The sequence below is a fragment of the Belonocnema kinseyi genome, chromosome 8, assembly GCF_010883055.1.
Source record: "Belonocnema kinseyi isolate 2016_QV_RU_SX_M_011 chromosome 8, B_treatae_v1, whole genome shotgun sequence".
In the NCBI taxonomy this organism is placed as follows: domain Eukaryota; kingdom Metazoa; phylum Arthropoda; class Insecta; order Hymenoptera; family Cynipidae; genus Belonocnema; species Belonocnema kinseyi.
Genome location: NC_046664.1, coordinates 104,016,703 through 104,041,988, shown reverse-complemented (window position 1 = coordinate 104,041,988; position 25,286 = coordinate 104,016,703). Strand labels below are relative to the sequence as shown.

Here is a 25,286-nt window from a genome sequence, read left to right as displayed (position 1 = left end):
TTTCAGGTTTTTAAGGCTTTAAAAAAATCTGAAAAAATTCAGGGATACTTCTCGAAGTATGCGCTTCATGTGTCAGTAGTTGCCAAATACAAAAGTTTTGAACCGTTGTTAACAAAAATTGAAATATAGTAAAAATATTGGAGCGAAATTTGAATTTGAAATTTAGACTGTTCCATTAAAGACCCAGTATACACACGAAGGTTTAATTGTTTCGTTTGAGGTGAGAGAATAGCTAATTGTGAACCAAGTGCGCAAAAAAAAAGGCGATTGCTGTCGAGAGTCTTCAGCTCTTCCCACTTGTGTACTTTTTCGAACTCGCTTCGCACGTTTGGTACTTCCTTCTCGTAATTCGAGTCTCTGGCTCATGCTACCAGACAGTGCGCACGTACCACACGCTATTTTTGCAACAAATGTCCGAGAAAATTGTTTAACACTTTTTTCAGTCTTTTTCCCCAAAAATATCCGATCCAGTTTTTAGCCAAATTTCCGTACAATTTTTGTCACCAAATTTTAAAGAATTTTCTTATTTTGTCGGTGTGCAAAGTTACTTATCATTAAAGTGCGCAAGTGCGTACATTGCGTTGAATCACAAAATATATTTGTTTCAAAGTGCGCATGCGCGAATATTATTCTTACATAGTCTTCTGGATTAAAGAACTTTTTGTCTGACCCCCATTGAAGATGCGCCATTGCATGTAGGTTATGTAGGCGTAATACGGCCACTTCCAGCCCAGTAACGTTTGCGCATGCGTACTCTGCCGCCGGACCGGCATGAAAATTTACGCCCGATGCATTCAATTTTACGCTTGATGCACATACATTGCACCAAGCACGTAAGAATATGGAGAAATTTATATTTATCATTTAAAAAATTACATTGTTGCACCCCACAGTTTCCCTTCTGCAAAGTACGCTATTTCTTCCTTTCACTTATAATTTAAAATTGTCAAGAACACTAAAGATTCACCTGCTACACATGCTTGTGTTCAAGGAGGATAGGAGCTCGGATGGTAAGTTCACGCTCGTCAAAATAGCCGTGTTTATGCCTTTGATACACAATTTACTATTACACATCATTTAGTGGCATGGAAGACCTTACTTTCGAGGAGGAAGTTGCAAAATACCTTTGTGAGCTTTTCGAAACAAGTAAAAATAACCAAAAAATTGAAATCGGTTAACTTCTTCTGTTGGGAGTTTGGATTTGAAAATTCAATTTTTGAAAAATTAACAAAATTGTTCTTATTGGTTGAAAAATTATGGAAAATTTTTGTTATGTTCTGGTTTGCTAGTGAAAGTTAATAAAAAATTGTAAAATAAAACAAGTTTAATTTACAATTTGGTTAAAATATGAAGAAAAAACGTGTTTTTTGGATAGAATGAAATACATACTTTTTTCAAAGAGTTCAATATGTCAAAACTGACATTTCTTCAGCTTGAATCAAAGAAACATGATCCTTTGCTGTTATAGAAAAAATAGACGGTCACTCATTAGCCAGGCGGGATAGACTTAGTGTAAGGTGAACTTACAATACCGGTATTGTAAGATGAAATTGCAAACCGTTGCGCATTCTAAAACACGTTTTGGAATTTCACCTTCTATAACACCAATATTATAATTTTGACTGAAAATCGTATTGCAAAAATGTGCTAATATAGAAAGATTAAAATTAAACCTACTGCAAAAACTTTCGACGATAAAACATGTTTTATTTGTGTTTTTAGAGGAAATTAAGCGACACGTATTTTTTCGATTTAAAGAGGTTCAAGAGCAGCTACGATTTCTTTGGGAAACCTAATTAATTGGCACCCAACTTATATTCACACGAAACGTCACATCGAGTTAAAAACTTGAGGTACTAAACAAGAAGCACTCAGAATGGTGGGTCTGGTCCTAAATTTGTATAATTATAAAAAAAGTTTTTTGTTGTAAATAAGTTTTTTCGGGGTTTTTTAAAAATAATTATTAAAGTTTAAGACCAGACCTACCTTTCTTAATGCTTCTTGTTTAGTATCCCAAATTTTCAACTCGATGTGGCGCTTCGTGTGAAAATAAGTTGGGAAATAAGAAAGGTGGCTGTAAGGTAGGAATCTGGTGACGTGACCCACTCGTCACATGGCCTTAAATAAATACATATTCAAAGAGAACGTATATATAATATTACGAGCAAAAATATCAAATATAAAAAATGTATTTGTTTAATATCAATTACTACAGGTCAAATTTCAATGTCGTTTTTCCAAATTTCTATACGATAGTAAATCAACATTTTTATCGTTTAGAATTGTCCAAAAGCGTGTTTTAAAAAATATGGACTGATATCTCTCATTAGCTTGAAAAACATCCGATATAATATTGCCCTTCCCCTGGACACGCCCCTGCTGTAATTAATGATGAATAACCTTCTTTTTTAGTAAATACAGTAACCTCCAATCTTTTATTTCTTGTATTTTTCATTTCCAAAATAAATTTCCCGTTCAATTATGATAAAATGTCAAAATATGACGCTTTTCTCGCTGGCCGGGGCTATCGAACACTCTTTTTTAATAAACTTTTTGATCCTCATGTATCTAATATGACTTTATTCTTTCAACATCTACTTTGGAGATGTTGGTTTGTTCCCGGTTTTTTGCAAGCGGCACTTCCAATCTTAAAATTTGTTTTTTTAGGGAAATGATTCTGCTACTTGAAGCGTTGAACCTGTATGACTTGAAATTGATACAGTACAATTTTCTTCCTAAATATTAATACTGGCTTCTAGTCAAGAAAGGCAAAATGTAAATTGTTATAATATATTTTTGTATCTTTGTAGCGGCAATGGAATTTCTTTGTTTTTCTATCTGTAACTATTCTATGGTCAGTTTCATTCTCAAAAACTGACACCAATATTTGAATATCGTTGAAGTTTCCTTTCTTTGTTTACATTGAATACATCATTTATCTTGCTGGTTGCATTTCATTAGTTTCCTCGAATGTCATAGAATTGTTTACGTTACCTTTTTTCATTAATTTTTTTAATGACCTCTAATCTAATATTTTCTCCTCCCTTTATGCTCATATTTAATATCGCGCTATTTAGGTTCTAGCATCATTGCAATAATTGACGTACTTTCCCGTGCAGAAATCGCCCGATTTCATACTTAATACCGATCTGGCCCCAACCGGGTTTCCCGATCTGTCCCTGATCGGTAGAATTCTGTGGCCCAGAATTGGGCCAGACCAGACCAAACCGATTTCCTAACGTAACGCCATCCCTATGCGCTTACAAAATTAGTGCTGATTACTGTTTTTTGATAGTGCAGTGAAATTGAAATATTATTCCTTTATAGTATTTTCTAAATGATTGAAAATGCCTAAGGCAAGTACGCCACGTGTTCGGAGGCACCGAACACTGACCAGTATACCTCAAAACGAGCGTGAGGAAAACGAAAGTAAGTAATTAAGCTCTGGGGCTAATTAAAACCTAACCTCAAATAAAGTGATCATCAATTAAATTTTATTTTTTTAATCAATACGAATGAAATTATTATAGATGGAAATGTAAGTGATCCGGAAGTTAATACTATCCAACCCGTTCAATTGATGAATTTGGACGAAGCAGAAAATTTGGATCCACTTGAAAATGAATTTCCGGCTGATATCAACACAGTTTTAGGTAAAATCATTTTATCAACGTATTTATCATATTGTTTATATTGTTTTCTACTATTTCAACCATTTATATTAATTTTTTATTAATTTATTGTAGAGTTAAAATGATAAAATCTGTTATAAAATATGGTAACTAATAATAGTCAAAATAGGTAATCTCCAAAAATAGTGATCTTATAATAGAATATGTGATAAAATCAAAAGTGCATTTCAGATTTTTTTAAATAGTAAATTCATTATCAAAATACATGAAGGACACCTTTTCATAACATGAATTTCAGAATCAAGTAGTAGAATCAAAATACCAATCGATCAAGTGCTCCCAAAAAGAGATCCTTACTCAACTGCGCATGCGTTACACTCGACGTCTAATTGGTTGCTATTTGCGCGCAGTTTAAAATGCTAAAATACATTATTTATATTCTTTATCATAAATAATGGCATTTCTACTTTTAAAAATTCCATTAGATAGAAATTCATGAATCTTGATAAAAAAAAAAACTAATTAAATACATATTCTGTACACAATCTAAAGGATAATTTTAATTCACAGAATATGTATTTGATTAATTTTTACTATTATCAATATTCATTGACATCGATGTAATGGAAATTTTTATAAGTCGAAATGTCTTTATTTATAATATACAATAAAAATAATATTTTTTAGCATCTTAAACTGCGCGCGAATAGTAACTAACCAGATGCCGAGTGCGACGCATGTGTAGTGAAGTAAGAAGCTTTCATTGGGAGCACTGCATAAATATTTATGAAAAAAGTATAATTTTTCCTGTGAATGCTTAACGTAAGTTCGTAAAAATCCAATTTTTCTAATTCTGTCACCTTACTTTCTTTCCTGCACTTGGCTATTGTGGTTCCTGTATATTAACATCATCTTTTCTTCCACTTCCCTACCGTAAATACTTGTAACAATTAAACCCTAATATATATCTAATTTTCCGATACTTAACATTTATTTTCGAATCATCTTCATTTTCGCCAGGAAAATTCGATGAAAATCCTCAATCAGGTCCTGATTCTGATACTGAAAATTATGCAAGGGTAGCCGTTTTAATCCAAGACAAAAATTCCCGGTTTTTTCCAGGTTCGCGAACATTTTTCACGATCAATAAAATTTAAAAATTCGTACTCTAAAGCTAAAAATTTTTCCATTTGCAGTAACAAAAAATAATCTATCAATTAAAGCACTCAAAATTAAACTCTTACATTTTAAACTTTTGAAATTGAATTGTAAGAGTTTTTTAATTACAAAATGTATTCAATTTCTCAGTAATTTAAACGTAAAAAATGAAAGGATCTAACATTTTTCAATTGAACAACTTCACATGAAATGCACATAAACTGCAAAATTTAGAATTTAAAAAAAATAATGAGTTCAAAGAGTCAGATTCAATTCTAAAAATATACATCAACGTTATCATTTTCAAAGGTATGAATTAAAGAATCAATGAATTTAAAAAAAATTTTAATTAAATTATTCTTAACGATTTTAGGCTAAATAAATTCACGTTATCATTTTCAAAGGTGTATATTAAAAGAATCAGTGAACTTAAACATTTTTTTAAAATATATTATTTTTAACAATTTCAAGCTAAATACGTTAAAAATTTAAAAATTTAATTTGTTTAACTTAATACTTCTTAAATTGGAAGTTACATTATTTTTATCCTAAATACTTTAAACATCCTTGTAAGGCTTCAAAATTTTATTTCAAAATCTTGAGAAATGTAGAAGTTGTTTTAAATGTATTCAACGTTAAACTTATTTTAAATTCTTTTTAGAATTTTTAATATCTTTTAAAATGAAAAAAAAGTTCCCTATAACATTTAGAAACCCCTGGAAAATTAAAGAAAATTCTTAAAATCTTCCACATTCTTTTTTAACAATCTTGGAAATCTTAAAATCTTTTTGAATATTATTTTTAAATAATATTCCAAACTGTAAAATTATTTTCAATTTTCCTACGAATCGTACCAAGAAGTTTTTATTCTTTTGAAATTTTTAAATTATTTGAAATCATTTCAAGCTTTAAATTAACTTTGAATCTTTTTAAAACATCTAAATGCGTTTTAAAATAATTCAATTTTTTCTATACAATTAATAAGTTTTGAATTGCTATTTGAACAACTAAATTCAACAGTTTCACTTACAAATGTAACATTTTAAAAAAGAAAGAACCATCAAAATTGAAACGTTCGAAGTTTAAAAGCTCTTCCAAATTTTAACGATTCAAGGTTTCTATATTAAACAATTCAGTTTCAAATTGTTAATTTAAAAATATTTGGTTTCAATTAATTATTCTTAAATGAACTGTCAAATATTGCTACATATGAAATATTTGTTCCTTTTTCTTTAATTAAAAAATGTTTAATCGAATGCATAAAAAATTGATTATTTCAAACTGAAACAATATTTCAAATTTAAAGAAAGCCTTTAATTACAAATACATTATTGTGAAGTTATTTTTAATTTAAAAATAGTTTATGAAGTTGTAGGCAGACGTTTGCATTATTTAATGACTAAGATTTCGAATTGAAACAGTTAATTTTTTCCGCGTTAAAGTCCGGAAAATTCAGAATCTTGAGCGGATTTCGAATCGTTTTGTAAAGTGAATTATTGTTCCCTTTTAATACCTAAATTACATATTCATTTTAAAAATAATTTATTTATATTTACTTTTAATAAAATACAAATATTTTTTATACAAAATTCTCAACTTTAAACGGTTTTAACTTTTAGTTTATTAAGTCTTCAAGACTGCATTTTGAAATTCTCTAAATTAAAAATTGTTAACCTAAAATGAAAAATTTCTAAAGTAAACGATTTTTAAATTACGCATTGTGAGCTGAATGATGTCATCATTGAAATCGATAACAATTCAATTTATTATTTTAAAAAATTTTGAATTCGTATTCAGGCGGATTTGTTTTTTAAATATTTATAAAATTTCCGGTAAAGAATAAAATCACTGTCGTTTCCCGGATTTTCTCTATTTCAACAAATTCCCAGCCATTTTCCGGTTTTCCAGTGCAGCGGCCAGCCTGCGAGTTTTATAATTTATTTATTTTACTTTTTTTCGAAGCAGAAGCAGCGATCAGTGATAATTCCATGAACGATGAAAACACAGAAACAACAGAGGAAGCGGCTCTAAGTCATATTGGAACAATTATTGGAAATTCCAAAGATTGGGGTAGCCATCGAAAGCAGAGGACCCAACACTAAAAAAAAAACAACTTTTTTTAAGGTTCTAGTTAAATAGAATTAACTTAAGGTCATTTAGATATTTAATAAATAATAATATTTATACTTTATAAATCTCTTTTTATTCGCGAAATACATAAAAAGTATTATTATGAGTCCGATCGGGCACCGATCGGGTTTCCCGATCGGGAGTCCCGACCTGGCCCCTACCTGGGCGTGTATTTCATCCGCGGTCTGACCCCGACCAGGAATCCCGATATGGGCCCAACCCGGCCCGGTCTGGCCTCGACGGGGGCCAGATCAAAATTTCTTCACGGGTTGTCGATTTAGGGGACAAAGCCGTTTTCTTCGATAAAAATTAGACAACATCTGCCTAGCGATGGAAAATGCATTGTGTTTCTGAAGTCGACAGTTAGTTTCAAGACGCTTGCTAATGATACACACCAGCATTTATTTTGTAATTGTCTAAACTCTGCAAAGCTGATAAAAAATAATTTTAGCATTAATTAAATGGATTAAAGTCAGTGGAAAATAGTTTAAAGTATACAAATAAAATCTTTAACTTTTTAAAAAACTGTATCAAATAAAACAAAACTTTTCTATTCAAATTCCCGAAAATAAGTTGCAAATTAATTTGGAAAAATGGAAACCGAAAAAGAAGTGGAGGAAATAACTTTAAAAAAGGAATAGGTACCGAATTCTTATAAATTAAAAAAAAATCCTTCGAAGAATAAGTTTTTGGTCACATTCTTCAGTATTCTAATATATAGGTGTCAAAAGATAATGAATTCAGATCAGTTCTTAGAAACGCAAATTTACCAAGCAAACTGAATTTAGTCAAACAAAACACTTCACTTCCGGAGTCAAGTAACTATGCTCGGTTACAAACTGGTGATGCATAAATTATTGATTCCGGCTAGAATATATCCAGGAAAAAATTGATCTCTCAATCGTTTTTTAGAATTGCTTCAATGGAGATGAAACTATCTTATTATTCAAATTCATATTACTTGTATGTTTCCAGGAAATATATATTGCGTTATTAAAATTGAATTTGAGTAACAAATATGTGATCATTGAACTGAACAGAAATCTTGAAGAATTTTAGACGGTTTATATTCAAATTATTTAACACATACTTCCCGGAATCTCTCGAAAATCTCCATTTCGGTTTTATATCATTTTATAATAATAGACAATTTGCATGTGACCATGAATCTATAAAATAATTATTGCATCTTATAAAATAGTTTAAACTGGTTTTATTCTTACTAAAAATAATTTATTGTTAGGTTAAAATATTTTTTAATTGTTGAAAAGTGATAGAAACCTTGCGGGAATTAGAACTTTTATGATTGACGTGACATCATCAGTTATACGGACTGTCCTTACAAATGAAGTTATTCAGTATTTTTGAAAAAATAGCGTGTCAACTTAAATTTTTCTTATATCGAGACTTATGATAGTGCGAACATTTTTTTATATTTAAAATTATGGAAAAAGTTTATTCCTAAGCGGAATCACAACATTTTTAACCATTTTAAATCTTATACATATAACTTCTCACGTCTCTCGGAAGCTTGAGCGGAAAGGTATATAACGTGAAATATTATTATTGAAAGTCACAATTAAAATTCGAAAATATTATTTTTGTGCCAAGAAAATTTGTATCGTTTCAAACCTGTATATTCAATCAGAAAAATAAGTTTCTTCAATCTAGTACGTCAGACGGATATTCTAGACGAAATCTCAAAAAGTTAGAGAAATTTCAACATTTTTTAGAGCATCTTTTCTTATTTAAACTTATTATGTACGGATATATTCGTAGTACTCGAAAACCTTTGCCTTTTTGTAAAAATTCGAAAATTCCAATTTTGATGGCAAAAAAAATAATGAAAAATAAAAAATGCCATTTTTCGGTTAAAAATATACAAAATACAAAAAAAAAAGGAAGGGACCAAAATTCTGCACTTAAAAAAGATGTACAAAATTCTTAGCAACCACTTTTTGACAAGACACGTAGTTTTTGTTTTAAACGTAAAAAACAAAATTGAAAATAAAAAAATTAAATTTTTTGAAAAATCTCACAAGCTATGAAAAAAATGAATAGACAAAAGTTGCTCGTCCAAAAAAGAGCTACAAATTTTTCCTAATAATTTGTGGATAGAAAACGTTTTTGTTTAAATTGTAAAAAGTAACATGAAAATAAAAAATTAAATTTTTTGAAAAAACTACACAAGTTGGATTAAATGTTTATTAAATTTTTTTTATAGAATTCGTCTTTTTTAAATTATAAAAACAAGATAATGAAAATACACACACACACACACATATATATTTCAATACCAATGCATATCATTTCATTATTACACCATTGAGCCATTGCCCTTTCGGGGTAGGCGCGACTCACTCGGTGGGGAAGGGAGTAATGTGAGGAAGGAGTTATAGAGTTTTTAGATTGATCTAGAATTCTCGTGTTATTTATTTAAATAACACGTTCGTTCCGGAACACTGCTTCGACTCAGGTTGCTGATCAATCTTTCTATCAATCTCTCCAAGTGAAGATCCTCATAAAGTCGTCATGTGAGGCTTCCCACTCGGTCCAATTAGTATCCAAGGTCTTTTGTTTCAGACGTCATTCACTCTACTGACACTCTTTTTATTAACTATTTTCCACCATACTTTTGTGTCCTAGCATACTTCTCGAACTTCTTTCACGTCCATGCATTTTTTCATGCAAGCTCTCGTGTTTCTGTGGCTTCTAATGTCCCTTCTAAATAGTGTTCTATTCACACATTCTAACCATTCTTTCTGCAGTCTGCCTCCGGACACACTGCCATTTACTTTACCTTGATACACTAGGGTGGCTCAAAAGCGTTTTTTTGTGAGAGGGCAACGAACCCCCCAATTTCATTCCAAATCCGAAAAAAGAAATTCCCTAGTTTTTAATTTAATTTAATTTCTTTATTTCAACAGGTGCCGGTTTTGACTTGATGTTTCTTATATGTAAAATGCACGGGAAAAATCACTTTTTTCAGTTTTTGGAATAATTTTTTAGGGTTTAAAAAAATGTAATGGGAAAGTATGGGGGCCTGTTGAGCATTATCCAAAAAAGAATGTCATGTATCAACCATATGGGTTTGACAACCCTAACACACCCCCACGAGTACCTGAAAAGTTCCCTTAAAACAAAAAATGTCAGTTATTCATGAAATCAACATTTTGAGAAGTGTATTCTGTTTTTTTTTACTTAAAATTATTAGTATCGGTCTAGTAGAATATTTATTATCATTGGTTAATTAATTTTTAATTATTTAAACAAATGGAATTTGTTTAATTTTTTTTTCGAATATTTATTTTTTCCCTGAAAATTATTAATATTAGTCTATTGGAATATTTAATAACATTCGTTTATTAATTTTTAATTGTTTAAAGGAATGGAATTTGTTTAAGTAATAATTTTTGTTTAACAACAAAACTAATCGAACAATGATGGTAAATATTCCACTAGACCCATAGTAATAACACAGCCACACAAAAAAAAAGAAGTGTGCGTGTCTGGTAACAAGACACATGTATTCCTATGGATTTTGGGGCGCTGAATTCAAATTCGGTATCAAAAATCACCCATCACGTCATGGTTGAGCCATAACCTCAAAAAATGACGAAAAATCAGTCACTGAGGCAAATAAATTTCAAAATAATGCCAGTGATGCAAATTTTCACTTCAAAAACATGTCTACAACCGTGAAGGATCAACCCTTGCCTAATATCAACTTATTTAACACAACTTTACCCAACAGAACCTGACCTCACCTAACCTGATTTAACAGAAATTTATTGAACTAAACGTAAAGTTCTGGAAGCATATTTTCCCAGTAGCAAATGTGTGCTACATCGAATGGGTCAACTCGAGCCTAACCTACAAGTAAATCTAACCTAGCCTAACCTAACCTAACCTCACGAAACACAATTAAACTGATTGTGTTGTCCCGTTGTGTTTGCGGTACCGTTTGAATGAGCTTGGGCTTAACCTGCAAAGAGTTCAAACCTATCCTAACCTAAAAAAAACCTATCCTAACCTAAAAAACCTGACCTAACCCAACCTAACTTAACTTCACGTAACACAATTAAACTCATTGTGTTGTCCCGTTGTGTTTGCGGTACCGTTTAATTCAGCTTCGGTTTAACCTACATAGAGGTTTAACCTATCCTAACCTAACAAAACCTGACCTAACCTAACCTAGTCGAATGAAATTCACCACACGTGTAGCTATGTAAGCGTACGGTTCTCAGTCTTAAATGTGTGCTACATTTAATTCAAATTCAAATTAATTCAATTAATTCAAATTCATTTCATTGTACTACAGGTGTTTAAAAATTTGGACGCATATTACTCATTTGAAGAAACTTAGAACTACAAGTAGAACTGACCCCATTTCAATTAACCTGACAATGTTTGTATCAATTAAAATGTAGAACTGTAATTTAAACATGCAAATGAATAAGAGTTTTATTCAATTTTTTTTTCTCTCTGCTAGCAACAAACGGTTACGAAACTCCAGACATTTACTGCTATTAATGTCAAAAAATGAAAGTACGCAAGAACAGGGTTGCCAGCGCAATCGGTTAGGTTAGGTCAGGTTTTGTTAGGTTAGGATAGGTTAAACCTCTATGTAGGTTGAACCGAAGCTGAAGAAAACGGTACCGCAAACACAACGGGACAACACATTCAGTTTAATTGTATTTCGTGAGTTTAGGATAGGTTAGGTTAGGCTAGGTTAGATTTACTTCTAGGTTAGGCTCGAGTTGACCCATTCGATGTAGCACACATTTGCTACTGGGAAAATATGCTTCCAAAGCTTTACGTGTAGTTAAGTAAATTTCTGTTAATTCAGGTTAGGTGAGGTCAGGTTCTGTTAGGTAAAGTTATGTTAAATAAGTTGATATCAGGCAAGGGTTGATCCTTCACAGTTGTCGACATGTTTTTGAAGGGAAAATTTGCATCACTGGCATTATTTTGAAATTTATTTACCTCAGTGCATGATTTTTCGTCATTTTTTGAGGTTATGGGTCAACCATGACATGATGGGTGATTTTTGATACCGAATTTTAATTCAGCGCCCCAAAATCCATAGGAATAGGTGTGTCTTGTTACCAGATCCGCACACTTTTTTTTGTGTGGCTGTGTAATTTTTAAGGAAAAAAAATAATTTTTGGAAAAATTTGTTTTAAAAAATTTCATTTGTTTAAATAATAAAAAATTATGAACCTATGTTAATAAATATTCCACTAGACTAATAGTAATAATTTTTAGGGGCAACAATGAATTTTCGAGAAAAAAATTATTTAAACAAATTCCATTGGTTTACATAATTAAAACTTAATTAACCAATGATAATAAATATTCCAATAGACCAATATTATTAATTTTGAGTAAAAAAAGACGAGAATACAGTGTTAAAAATGTCGATTTCATGAAGAATTGACGTTTTTGGTTTTTTGGGCAGTTTTTAGGTACTCGTGGTGGTGTGTTAGGGGTGTCAAACCCATATGTCTGATAGATGAAATTCTTCGCTGGATAATTCTCTACAAGCTCCATACTTTCCGACACATTTTTTTAAACCCTAAAAAATTATTCTAAAAACTCGAAAAAGTGATTTTTCCCCATGCATTTTACCTGGGAAACTTCAAGTAGAAAATCGGCACCTGTTAAAATAAAAAAATACAAAATTAGGCAATTTCTTTTTTCGGATTTGGGATAAAATGGAAGGGATCGTTGCCCTCTAGCATGATAAAAAATTTTTCCATGCAATTCTGGAGCACCGTATTGATACGTTTGTTTCGTTAGTCGTTCATTTGGCCTTCTCTCAATATGCCCGAACCATCTTAACCGATTTCTTTCCCATGTGTCTACTAGCGCGTCTTCTTCACCGCATTCTTTGATATAATCTCGTTACTCACTTTGTTTATCAGAGTTTATTCCGCATACTATGCGCAGGAATCTCATGTCAATCGCGTTAATTTTACTCTTATCATTTTCTTGACATGTCCATGTCTCGCTACCGTATAGTACATTCGGTACAAATATAGAATTGTAAATTGTAATAATATAAATTTATTGAAATGATACATTTTTCTGGGTACCTGAAATAAAAATTTATTCAAAATAGGCAGCAAATATTAAAGTAATCATGAAAAATAAAATTTGTACATAATTTTACAATGTCTAAATAAGCAGTACCAGACCGAGTTACAGAAATAAATATAATATATGTTTAAAATAATAGTGTTTAACATAATGTAGAAAAGTTAATATTTTGGATAAAATCAAGTGCGAAGTACGAGATACGTGATGAGAATGTGTGCGTTAAAGCCGAAGGAGCTTTAACGAAAGATCTATCGAAGTCATAGTTGGGCAAAGTGTGTTTCTATTGGATGGTAGTTTATGGGATTTAAAAAATTTTATCTGGAAAAATATTTAACGAAGAATAGGTGGTGACATTTTTGGATTTTAAGTAAGGAGGCTCTTTTTCGAATGTACAACCTGTCTGCTTTCGTATCGGATAAAAAAAGGTTGATCTGTACGGGAGAGACATTTTGAAAGAATTCACGGAACTGTTCCTTGATTTTATCACGTTTTGGCGCGAGAACTAAAATCTCGGAACCGTTGATTTTAAAGCAACATTCTCGAAGTTTCAGGCATTAGGCCACGCCCCTTCGCTCTCGGGTCTCGAATTCTATGGGTTCACAGAAAAATCGAAAGATAAAGTTTACATCGAGATAAACTTTACATGAATCAAAGATAATTTCTTATTTTTGATCTTGCTTGGTTAATGTTTCATCTTATAATTGCTCCATTTGTATTCAAGATGTAGCGAGAGTTACGGTGCCAGCGCTATCTATCGTCGTTTAACTTCATTAAATTGGAGAGAAATGGGGATTCCCATCTGTCAGTTGCTTTGTGCACTTTTTGTTAAATAGTATTAAATAAGTACTAATTCACCTACAATAATGTAATTTATTTCGGAAGAGATATATCAGTAAGAACAATTTCTTTCGTGTTTTCTATTGTTTGTTTTTACATGTTTTACCGAAATTTTCGCGCTTCAGCGTGACGCAGTTTTTTCACATTTCTGATAAGGACGACGTAGCAGACGGCAGCTTTCATTCCGATGTAAGATAAACTTTGCCAAATAGCATGTAAACTTTAACAGCGGGAAGTTTTACATGCAACAAAATTTAACTTCAGTTTTTTCTGTGTTTAGATCACAGAGTCCGAGACTTTATATTACGTAAAAATTGTATAGCTCTAAAATCACGCGCTTCCGTGAATTAATCTCTTGAAATTTCTCTCTGTGTATAGTAAACAAAATTTTTTACTGCTTTTTGAAGACTACACCTAGTGTTACATCCATTCAATATAGACCGTACAAAAATCTATTGAAAATATACACGGAGAGAAATTTTAGATCTGAGTTCACGGAAGTGCGCGATTTAACAGCTAAAATTTTTACGTGATTTAAAGTCTTGGACTCTATGATCTAAAAGCATAGAATTCGAGTCCTGAGATCGAAGGGGTGCGGCCTAATGCCTGATACTTCCAGACATATGCTTCAAAAGCAAGGGTTACCAGATCTTAGTTCTCGCGCCAAAGCCTAATAAAATCCAGTAGCAGTCCCGTGAATTAATCTCTCGAAATGTCTATCTATGTAGTTTCAGTAGGATTTTCCTCACACTTTCCAGCGATTATAAGCATTTTTCGAACAATCTATTAATTGACCTTCTAAAATGATGTTTAGTGTATCTTTGGATGAACAAATATTTGAACTTTATTTTTTAATATCAAACAATAGATTTTTTTAATTTCTCGAAAACAAAAAGTCATTTTGTCCTTTATGGGTTGGAATGTGAGAACTCTAATCTTTATTTAAAGAAAAAAATTGCTCGAAATACAAAAAATAAAAAACTTTCTTTGCTTCACAAAAATGACAGTTCAATTTTCAAATTGGTTAAAACCGGTTTTAATTATTTGATAGACCCTACCAAAATCTATCGAAAATATGCAGATCAGAATTTTTTATCTCATACGAAAGTAGTACATCCGAAAATAGCCTCTGTACCCCCCCCCTCACCCCCTTCGTTAAATATTTGTCCAAATGACACAAAATTTTCCTCATAAACTACCATCCAATAGTACTACACTTATCCCAAGTTTTTGTCCCATCCATGAAAGTCCGATTTTTGGAGCGGGTACACTTGATAAAAAATGCCCCATATATATGGCAAATAAAGGATTATTGTTTATGGAAAAATAAAAAAATCAAATGCAGAGACGCAGGGAATTCACTACACTCATTAATATTCAATAAACTTCAGAATTTTATTAAACTTTATTACTATTTTTCTTATGATTTTTGTGTTTTTCAAAATTCTTTGCGTTTTCCTTCGTTGCAACAACTCAACTATTTGTCTTTCTGGTGGCAGAATAAAAAAGTAGGAACGATTCGACATCAGTTAAGTAAGTTGAATCTTTGCCCTGTACCGTTTGTACGAGGTAAAATCCCGGAGTTTTTCTCAGAGCACTTGATAATCTTCCGGTGAGCCTGGCTTTACGCAGTTCTCTGCAAAGCTCGGTCACAACCATTAGAAACGAATGAGAAAAAGACCGTTACTCCAGTCCAGAGATCCAGACCTACCAATAGTTGTGTGAAACAAATGCTGGTTACACCGGAAGTCTACGATTTTGAAAAGGTCTCCTTTTTTAAAGGATACATTGTTGATTACTTCAAATAATGTGTCCTATAGAAATTTCTTTTTCCCAACAATCGTCTTAGATTTTATTCGATTTTCTGAAATAGCTTTTGTACCTATAATTCATTTCAAATTCTGGATAAACTCACCAGAATTTCAGAGATTTATCTGCACAATTTTTCACGATTTATATACAACAATTCTAGCATATTTTTATTAAAAAGCTCTTTTGGATTCACACATTTTTTCGTATGTCATATGTGAAAAATTTGCAACTAGATTTATTTTATTCTTTTTAAGTGATTTAAGTCAATTGCTTGCTATTAGAGTAAGCTTTGACACAATGCAAAATTTTAAACTTCATTCTTTGACTATTTGACAGAATTCAACTTCAGCATACTGAATGAAAATCTACCTGAAAAAATATCCACGCGTTTGCGTGTGCGTATCAAAAGTACTATTTTAAACCGTAAGCCCTGTAAAACGAATTTTCTCCAATGCGTGGTACAAATTAATTGATATAATTCGACAGAACGTTTATAACTATCTCCATAAAAAAATTTCCATTCTTAAGAGCTTTTTAATTTGTTAATCTTTACTTTAGAAGTACAAGTTTTCAAATATTATGAATATAGAAAAAAAAGTAGAGTTCGAGAAAAACTTTCTTAATACTGGGAGCACAGCAGTATTGTAAGTACTAAATTTATTCGTTGTGATGAGACTAATCGATTGATGCATTTAAAGGCTTGTATGATCAAATAAAATTAGGATACAGATTAACCAATTTTTTTAAGAATTAAAAGATCAAATATTTTGAATTTTTGAAGTACACCTATGTTTTAAGCATAACATTTATTATTTTTGATTAAATGAATCTAAATTAATATAAACACATTTTATGCAAATCCAAAGTCCCCTTTCGAACCCCTCAGGCTCGTTTTAAAACAAAAAATCCCCTTTTCCATACCCTCAGACTTCTTTTAAAATCAAAAAACATTTCAAAAACCCCTTTTCTTTCCCTATACTTATTTTACAATCCAGTCTTCTTTTCAACCTCTCAGAGTTCAGACTCTTTTTGTAATCCAAACACCCTTTCCCACTCCCTCAGTCTCCTTTGGCAATCAAAAATCTCCGTTCCAGTCCTCTGACTCAATAATTTGGTTGAAGAATTAATTACCCCGAAATGATTTGTAAAACCACAATTAAATCTCAAAAAACCATTTTAGCTTTCTTTGATATATTTTAACTTCTGATAATGGCCCCTGCTCTAGCGATAACTTTCTTACCCTTGTTTATGCCGTAATTTTGGTTTTATTTACGTTAATTTTAAGGTCCATGCTCTTCATGCATGTAAGTAATAAAATAAAAACAACTTCATCACACTCAACTCTCATCAGACTCCCATAACAACTTCATTCACACTAAACTCCCATTATGCGCACAGTTTTGGGCATTGCAGCATAAATCGGGCGAATCCAAACGTCAACAGTAAGAACCTCATGAACGATTTCTATTAGATTTAGAACTATATTTGAATTATGTATATATAATTTGAAATATACGATTTGAAATCAATATTTGAATTATATCACAATAACACTAGATGTTTTACTAAGTCACGACTTATTTTGGAAGTTGGGTGTATTAAAGACTTAACCGAAAGCTTTATACACTAGTTCCATTTATATTCTTTTAAATTCGCCTAATATCTTTAGAATTAGATTAATTTATAATTGTATAATAAATAATTAATAATTTACTTTAAATTCTTTCAACTCCAGGAATTCTTTTGTATTATTTAAAATTCACTTTGAATTCTCCTCTATTCTTTGTATGCTTATAATTCTTGTATTCAGGTGTACAACATAAAAATTCCCGCAGTACCTTCCGTCAGGATTAATCTAGAAGGATAGTTGGAAAAAAATGAGACACAATGTAGGGAATTACACTAGCAACAGTGTCGGGTGACCTGAGAGGGTGACAACTGTAGTATCATCCTCCATGGAGATTCATCGGTTGCAAAGAAATACTGGAATCAAGAATCAATACAGTCTCAAGTAACTTATAGTGGAAAGTGTACAGCGACCGGTTAGAGAATAGAAACTACTTGTTTTGTGCCAACGGGGCTTTGGGCATAGTGGCTGATACTCAGATATACTTAGATCATCAGATCTTCAGATCCCTAGATACTGGATAAGGCCAGATAGTACAAGATGATCTTTTGAAGCACCTCGGGCGCTGGAAGCAGCGACGCGGGATAATTTGATGAAAAAAGTTAGAGAAGATCTGGTGGAAGATCTCGAGGAAGCGTGCACGCTTCAACAAAACCCACGGCACGGTGACCGGCGGCGTGGCCCGCTGATGGCCCGTGCAAAGTGGTGTAGACTGTAAACTGTAGAGCAAGCAAGCCAGCGGACGACCAGTTCTTAAGCTTTTTCCCGATTGGCTCGTCCCCACTTGGATTCATTCACTATATTCTTGCTGACAGGAAGTTCCTCCTTGTCTCCTCTGTCAGTGCCACTCCGTTGACGTCCTTTTCTTTCCCCCTTTTTTTCCTTTTTCCCTCCACCCGGTGCTTTCTTTCGACTGTTCCCTTCTTGTCTCTCTCCGATGATCCACCACGGCCTGTCTCCCTTCGTCCTACTTTTATTCGCTTCTCATTTCCAATGATGACGGCAAAAGAAGGTTGTAGGAAGAATCTTACTGCTACAGTGACTTTGTCACTTGGTGCACCTTCAGATCGATTCGACGCAGATTTATACGTTCCAGGAGTCCTTAGTATGCTTTTTTCATAAATAAATTATACTTGGAAAAAAAGATTTCAAATTACATGTCTAGCATGATAGTTCGCAAAACATAAATTTTAGAAATAAAAAACACAGGACAATTTAAAGGTTCACAAATAAAAAAAAGTTTCATAGATCAAATGTGATTGGTACCTTCTTTTCGAATAGGTTAGCTCACGCTTTTTAAACGTTTTTATCAGATAAGTATCATTTTATGCAGAAACATTAGGACTTATTGCAGCTTCATCCAACTTTTTATCTGGGATGGCCGGTTGAATCCTACAGGACCCACTACTTTTCATTACGATTCCCCATGAACTGCTGGATGGAACTGACTCTGTATTTTTTTTTTTAATCGAAAATCAAATGTTCGGTAATCGGATTTTGGCCAAATACAAATTTCGACTGAAAAAAACATAAAATATAAATATTATAATCGTAGAATTATCCAATTGCGACTTTTACATTGGGCTATAGGTCGGACTCCAGAGGAGTTTGAAAGTGTAGTTAGGTGAAGGGTGAGGGAATATGGAAGATGGATAAGGGAGGGGAATAATAGTTTAAGAGTGAAGGGGAGAAGGTTGGAGAGAGAGAGTCATGGTATAAGGGGGTGACAAGTATATGAGAGAGGGTGCTTCCTAAGGACTAGACAGGACGACCTATGGGGAAATAGACATTTGATATTAAAAGGGTGGAGGAAAGAAGATTCACCAAGGAGGGGATGTAGAGTATGAAGTAGGGGAGAGATATGAAGTGAAAGAGTTGAAAACCTAAATAATAAACGCATTCTTTTGCTTATGAAAAACAAGAAAATATTTTAAAATGTCATCGCCCATTTTTTTCTGTCAATTTCTCAGCAATTATTGCTGGGGGCGTGGTTATTGATTATGACTATACACTGTTCCCCGCGAGAATAACCTACAGACGGACCAAATTATGTCTACTTTGAGCAGCTATGAAAGGTTTTCTTAAAGAAACTTGACCCGCACGCTCACTGAACTTCGTAAAAAATTGAGTGTCTGCTTCAATATTGGACACTTTCCTCCAGACAACTCCTTCTTTGATATTATCTCCGCCAAAATACGTAAAGATGCGTGCCTGTACGTTATTCTCTCGGTGAACAGAGTATAGGTGTAGTGATCATCGATAAACAATCCTCCGGGTAGCATAATCCTACCAAAAATATTTCTCCTGAGAGTGGGGAGGCCCTTAGTCACTTCGGTTTGAACAACATTCAGGAGTCCCCCCACTCTCCGGCGGCTGAAACTTTAAGGCTCGTGGCCTGCTCTCCATTACTGGGGGCGTGGTCATTTACTATTTTTAGAAGGCGTGGCTATCTGTGTCATACAGCGTAACTAGGGACGTGTTATATTTTTTTGAACGTGAATAAATTCATCAGGACTAATAGTAATTTGTCAAGTTTAATTTCTCTATTTTCGGTGATCATTAATCAGAATAGACTCCACATAGTCTTACTTTGGCGCCAGTCACTGAATTTTTGAGAACAGATTCAACTTATTTTAATAATTCAAGAGATTAGAATTTGAACGGAAAGTATGAGCACCTTAAGTACCTTAGTCTTTTCAGCTTAGCGCCTAGGGCTATAGAGACAGGTATTCTCACAGCAGGTATTTTTTAAGCCCACTACTTAGTTCTTGTTTTCACCCTCAAAATTGAAAGGTTGCTTCTCTGCCAGCCCTCTCAAGCTCAGCAGTCATTCATTAATATCAAGAGTCAAAGGAATTGACTGCCATTCTTGTTCCTCGCTCATTTTCAGATTCTTTCAGTCTTTAGTCATTCAGCTTATCGACGTATAGTTTTCACTTCCAAGGTCTGCCAGTCTACCCCTAAGACCTTGATTCTATAATTGTAATATAACAAACTTGAATTCATAGATATACATTTTATATACATTTTCTTGACATTTCTATAGAAATTAAGAGTTGTGATAAATGTAATTCGACAAATTAAATATTACCTCAAAATCGCAATGCCGTCCTTGAACACAGTTTCTAATTTTCGTACGAACTTGTAGTGGTTTTTAAATTACAAGATTTTTTCTTATATTTTCTCAGTGTTCATTGTAGGAATCTCTGGTAGAAAATCCCCGTACTGGAGGAGCTGACCTATCCCGAATTAGTTCCTAACTAAGTCGGACAAATCTTGATAAATCTCTGAATCAAGCTTCCAGAGGAACACATCACCAGGTGTCAAATTACAGTCCAAGAGGATAGCAAGAGATCAATCAAGCCTCTGGTCAAAACCAAATGATGAATCGACTTGCAGGCATTGTGTTCCCTTCAGTACTTTCAAAGTAACCGTTTTGCCAATTTTCGGCTTCTCGACTCTTAAGTGAAAGACTGAAAAGGTTTCGGCGAAGAATATTTAAGGAATGCGGAGGAGTCGGTCATGGTGTAATCAAGAGATGCACGAAACAGTATCCATTGAGTGGTGCACAGTAAGGTGTTGCGTGAAGGATCTACCTATTGACGGTTGGAAAGCCGAAAGCGTAGTATATGAGAAAGGGTCTTATTGACGATTCCGTGAAGAGTATCATTCTGTAGCGTCAATATAAGACCTCAGGGTTCCGAGATGAATGGCACAGGTTCAGCTTTGGCGTTTGGGGCATCGAGAGGCTTCGTCGGCAGCGGCAGCAGCCGCGAGAATTGTGGCCCCTGTCACCGGTTGATTGTGCTTATTGTCGCCAGGACAATGGCACAGCAGGGGCTTGAAACTTACACCCTGAGTCTAAACTCTAAATCCGTATACCCTCGAGATTCCTTCTCAAGTATACGACCCCGACAGGGGTTCATTGCGTGGACCAGGACATCAGGTTATCTCGCGCCACTTGAAAACCCATGAAATGGACCCCCAGGGAAATTCCTGAAAATCCACGTCTACAGCTTCCAGTTTAAACTACTACCGTCGATGAGTTGTCAACACATAAAACAATACTGGCCTCGAAAAAAAGAAAATCCTGCAATTTAAAATTCACGCTGAAATCATTAAGTCACACTTAAACATAAACTCCAATTAGGCACTCCATCGTCCAATATAGCGATCCAAGACAGACATACGCAGGTGGATAATTCATAAAGAATAACACCCAATTGCATATGACCTAATATATTTTTTGAATATCTATGTAAATAATGATTTAAAAAAGTTACAGGTGCGATTTCATGAACCTCTAATTTGAATTATTCGTTGCGATGGTGTATGATAAGGCACCCTAACTGTATTTTGAAATCACTTTTTATTTTTCAAACAAGATTTAATGAAATAATAAAATCGATAAAACAAACAATTATCGATTTAAGTATTTTGTTAAATTGTGCTTCGAGAATGCAAACCTAATTTCCCCCTGCACATATGGTTAGAAGAAATTTTTTACGAAGATACAAAGAAATAAGTTTTCGTTACATATTTCTCAACGTGAAATACCTCATTTTCATGAGATTTGTAGCGCGAAATTTAAAATGCAGCCCTTTTAAGAAATAAAAGGGTTGATCTTGGAGCGAGTCACGTTTGTTCTAAGCGTAACGTAAGGAGGAGGATGATAATTATCGAGCGACGAAATCGTGACTTCTCGTTGATTCGAGAATAGAGGCTGACTGTTCATCCAAGATGAAGAGTAACTGGTCACGGAACACGTTTAACGAGCATTGAATTGCGACATCTTAAAACCGAGCTAATCAACAAGTCATTGTGAATGATTTTAATTTAGGCCCAGGCCTTCTGCTCAGTTGAATGATTACAGAATCTCTTATGGGCGCAGTAGTTCTCCGCATTAGCTTCTACTCATTAATGATGTCATTATACTCGTATAGAGGCTTCTACTTTTATTGGTGAATTGAATTGCTAATTCAACAAATCTGAATTTCAAATTCTCTATCTTTCCATTAAACGAGAGTCTTTCAAAAAAATAAAAAATATTTCTAAAATTAGAATACTATTGTACGATAAAATAGAGAAAACGAGTTTTATTAATTTTTAGACATGAATTTGAGATTAAAATTTCCTGCTAAAACGCAATGAAACACTTAAACATAACCTCTACTTTCGAAGAGATTCTCGCCCGAAATTTAAATATCAAGATTTTCTTTTTCGTTAAAATAAAGCGGAATGAAATAATGACAGTTTGGGAGATTTCTTAAATATCTTTCCTACGCTTTTAAAGAGATAAAGCGCATTATCGCATTTGTCATTTCCGGTCATTATTACGTATCTTGTCGGATCTCCTTTGAGTTATGGTTCCTATAGCATGTAATCTTTGAGATTGTTAAAAAGCTTAAGTTGCTCTCACCTCCCAATGGCTGAAGATAAGTTGAGGGCTGGCCAATCCGGAAGTCTGCGTCCGTAATTCCGTAGCAAGATCAAAGCTTTCCGATACAGGTAATGTAGCCAGAACTCTAAATTGGCCTCCAAATCCCAAAGCACTTTCCGCTGCTATCACGCGTCCCTGTCTCCTTCCAAAAACTGCGTACAATTTTCCTGTAACAGAACAGTTCATGATTTAAAATAGTATTTTAAGACATGAAAACGACTACTGGATAAGGACCATTCGAAGTTCGCACCTCAAATACTTTATTTAAATGTAGCAAAGTTATGCTTACTAGTTGTCATTCTCATGTTTTAAATTATAAAAGTGTACATAGTTTTCCATTAAAATGTTGTCATCGAGTGGAACTATTTTAATTTTTTACGTTCTCAGTGGTTCTTACAGTATTTAATTTGGAAGAAAATAAAGTTTTTTCTGTAAAGGTGAATGGAGGAAGCGAGTGGGATTCTAAATGTGAAAATAACGGTCTGAATAGAATTAGTCTCGGAAATTACTATTATTGTAAGTTGTAAGAGGCCTCCACCTGTTTCGGAAGACATGGTTTTGATTCTGGTCAATATTTAGGGCGGGCTGTGGGTACAGATTTTCTTCCCTTTTCTAAAGATTGTTTGGGTTTCTGGAGGCTCAATTTAAAAGAAAAGGCGTTCAACGGAAGCCATCCATATCGGGATAGGCAGATCCTGAGGCAGTTACATTTGGTCTCGGGTTTGGTTCGACGTTCGGAACTAATCGCCACGGGTGCATCCTCATCCAGACATCATCTCCCTGTTAATGGACATCTACAATCTGCATCTATAGCATTTTCTCTCTGATAAAGTATGATGGAGACAAACAAATATATGGTTGATTCTGAACCAATCTATTTAGCTTATTACATCTTTCTAAAAGGAAAATAATTAATCCAAAAAAGTTATGCATTTATAAAATTGCTGATATTAAAATTCATTCTTTTTCCAAAATTAAAATAAAATGGCTTCTTTTAAGAAATTGAGGTAAAATTATTTATACTCCATTAAAAGAACTCTTAAAATATTCATAAGCAAACCCTGAAGGTTGGAACGAATAATCATTTTAGTGTCTCTATTTAAAAACTTTTATAATTTAAATTTAAATTTAAATTTTTATTTCAGATTGAAAAGTAACCTATTTTACCTTGCATAATTTTATGCGAAATAAGCATGAAAATGATTTACCACTAAAAAATCATATTTGCAAGTTACCTTATACTTTTCGGCTCATTATAGAGACAAAACCAAATCAAAAAAGAAGGGGAAAAAGGGAAAAAGTCAATTAAAACCAACCCCTTTATTTTTTCCTTTTTCCGCCCTTTTTATACTATGAGGGAACCAACATGTTTCGAGGCCAATTTAGATCTCCTCATCAGATATTATTTATAGGAAAAACTAAAAGTATGAAAAATTGATGTACATACCTGAAAGAAACTGTTGCTCTTTCATATATTTTGGTAAAATCTCAAAGATCTTGAAATCAATGTAGGGTAAATTAGGTTTACGTATTATATTAGGACTTTCATTTAAGAGTAATATGATTGTAACATTGGGAAAAGATAGATGTGAAACGCAAGATAAAAAAGGTGTAATTTACTAGGTTAATTGCAAAGTTAGTAATGCAGTTTATATAGGGCAGACACGAAGAGCACTAACTTAGACTTATGAATGATGAGCATGAAAATCTTTTTCACAGAAGTGTTAGATATCAATCAGCCCTTTCAAAGCATCCAATTACACATGTGCACGGGCGCAATCTCATCGCGCGCTAGGCGCGGGGCTCGCTTCGCTCGCCAGTTTGAGCGCGCCCAGGTCGCGGGGATGTTGGTTGTCGCGCTTCGCGCTTGATACTGTATTTACCTCACGCTAAGCCCTAGGTTTTTGTGCACAGACTTTTTAATTCTAAAGGTCTAAGCATCGACAACAGTAATTGGTGATTGTGAATTCTCTTTTGTTAAAGCTCCTTCGGCATTAACGAACACACTCTCATTACGTATCTCATGTTTTGAATCCGAGTTTATCCCTGAAATTGTATATAATTCGCGTAAATGTATATTATTATAATTTATAATATGCATTGGTATTAAAACAGTCGTAGTTTCATTATCTCGTTTGAAAAAATGCGCATTCTTTAAACAAAATTTTGTTATTAAACATTTTATTGCAACTTTTGTCGTTTACACATAAACTGAATCTGCTCATTTCCAATGTTATTTTTATGATTTGAACTTTACATATACGGTCTACTGAGCAGCCTTACCGTTTTTTAACTTCTAAATAATGTCCCTATTCCCTAACCTCAGTGACCCAGACTTTGTCAATTGAATTTTCTACCGCATCGTGTTCTACGCCGCAGTTGTCGTTCCCTATTGCTTCATCTCCTAATAATTGACTAAAAGAGTATCTCACAGCATCTAGGATTGAGAGTCTAGTTACAACAATATTCTCGCGAAACTTCGATTAATGAGAGGTAGGGGAGGCGATTATTCTCAAATGAGTTCCGGCCCTCCTTCAGGTGCGAAACC

At 33.3% G+C, this 25,286-nt stretch overlaps 1 protein-coding gene across 2 annotated transcripts in view; it reads right to left on the bottom strand.

Moving 5' to 3' along the window:
• Positions 1-25,286, bottom strand: part of LOC117179102 (elongation factor-like GTPase 1) — a 495,923-nt gene that overhangs the window by 6,189 nt on the left and 464,448 nt on the right. For both annotated transcript variants that reach the window (XM_033370761.1, XM_033370762.1), the window contains one exon: positions 22,718-22,905. In XM_033370761.1, the coding sequence (XP_033226652.1) occupies positions 22,718-22,905 (188 nt within the window). The remainder of the gene's footprint in view (positions 1-22,717; positions 22,906-25,286) is intronic.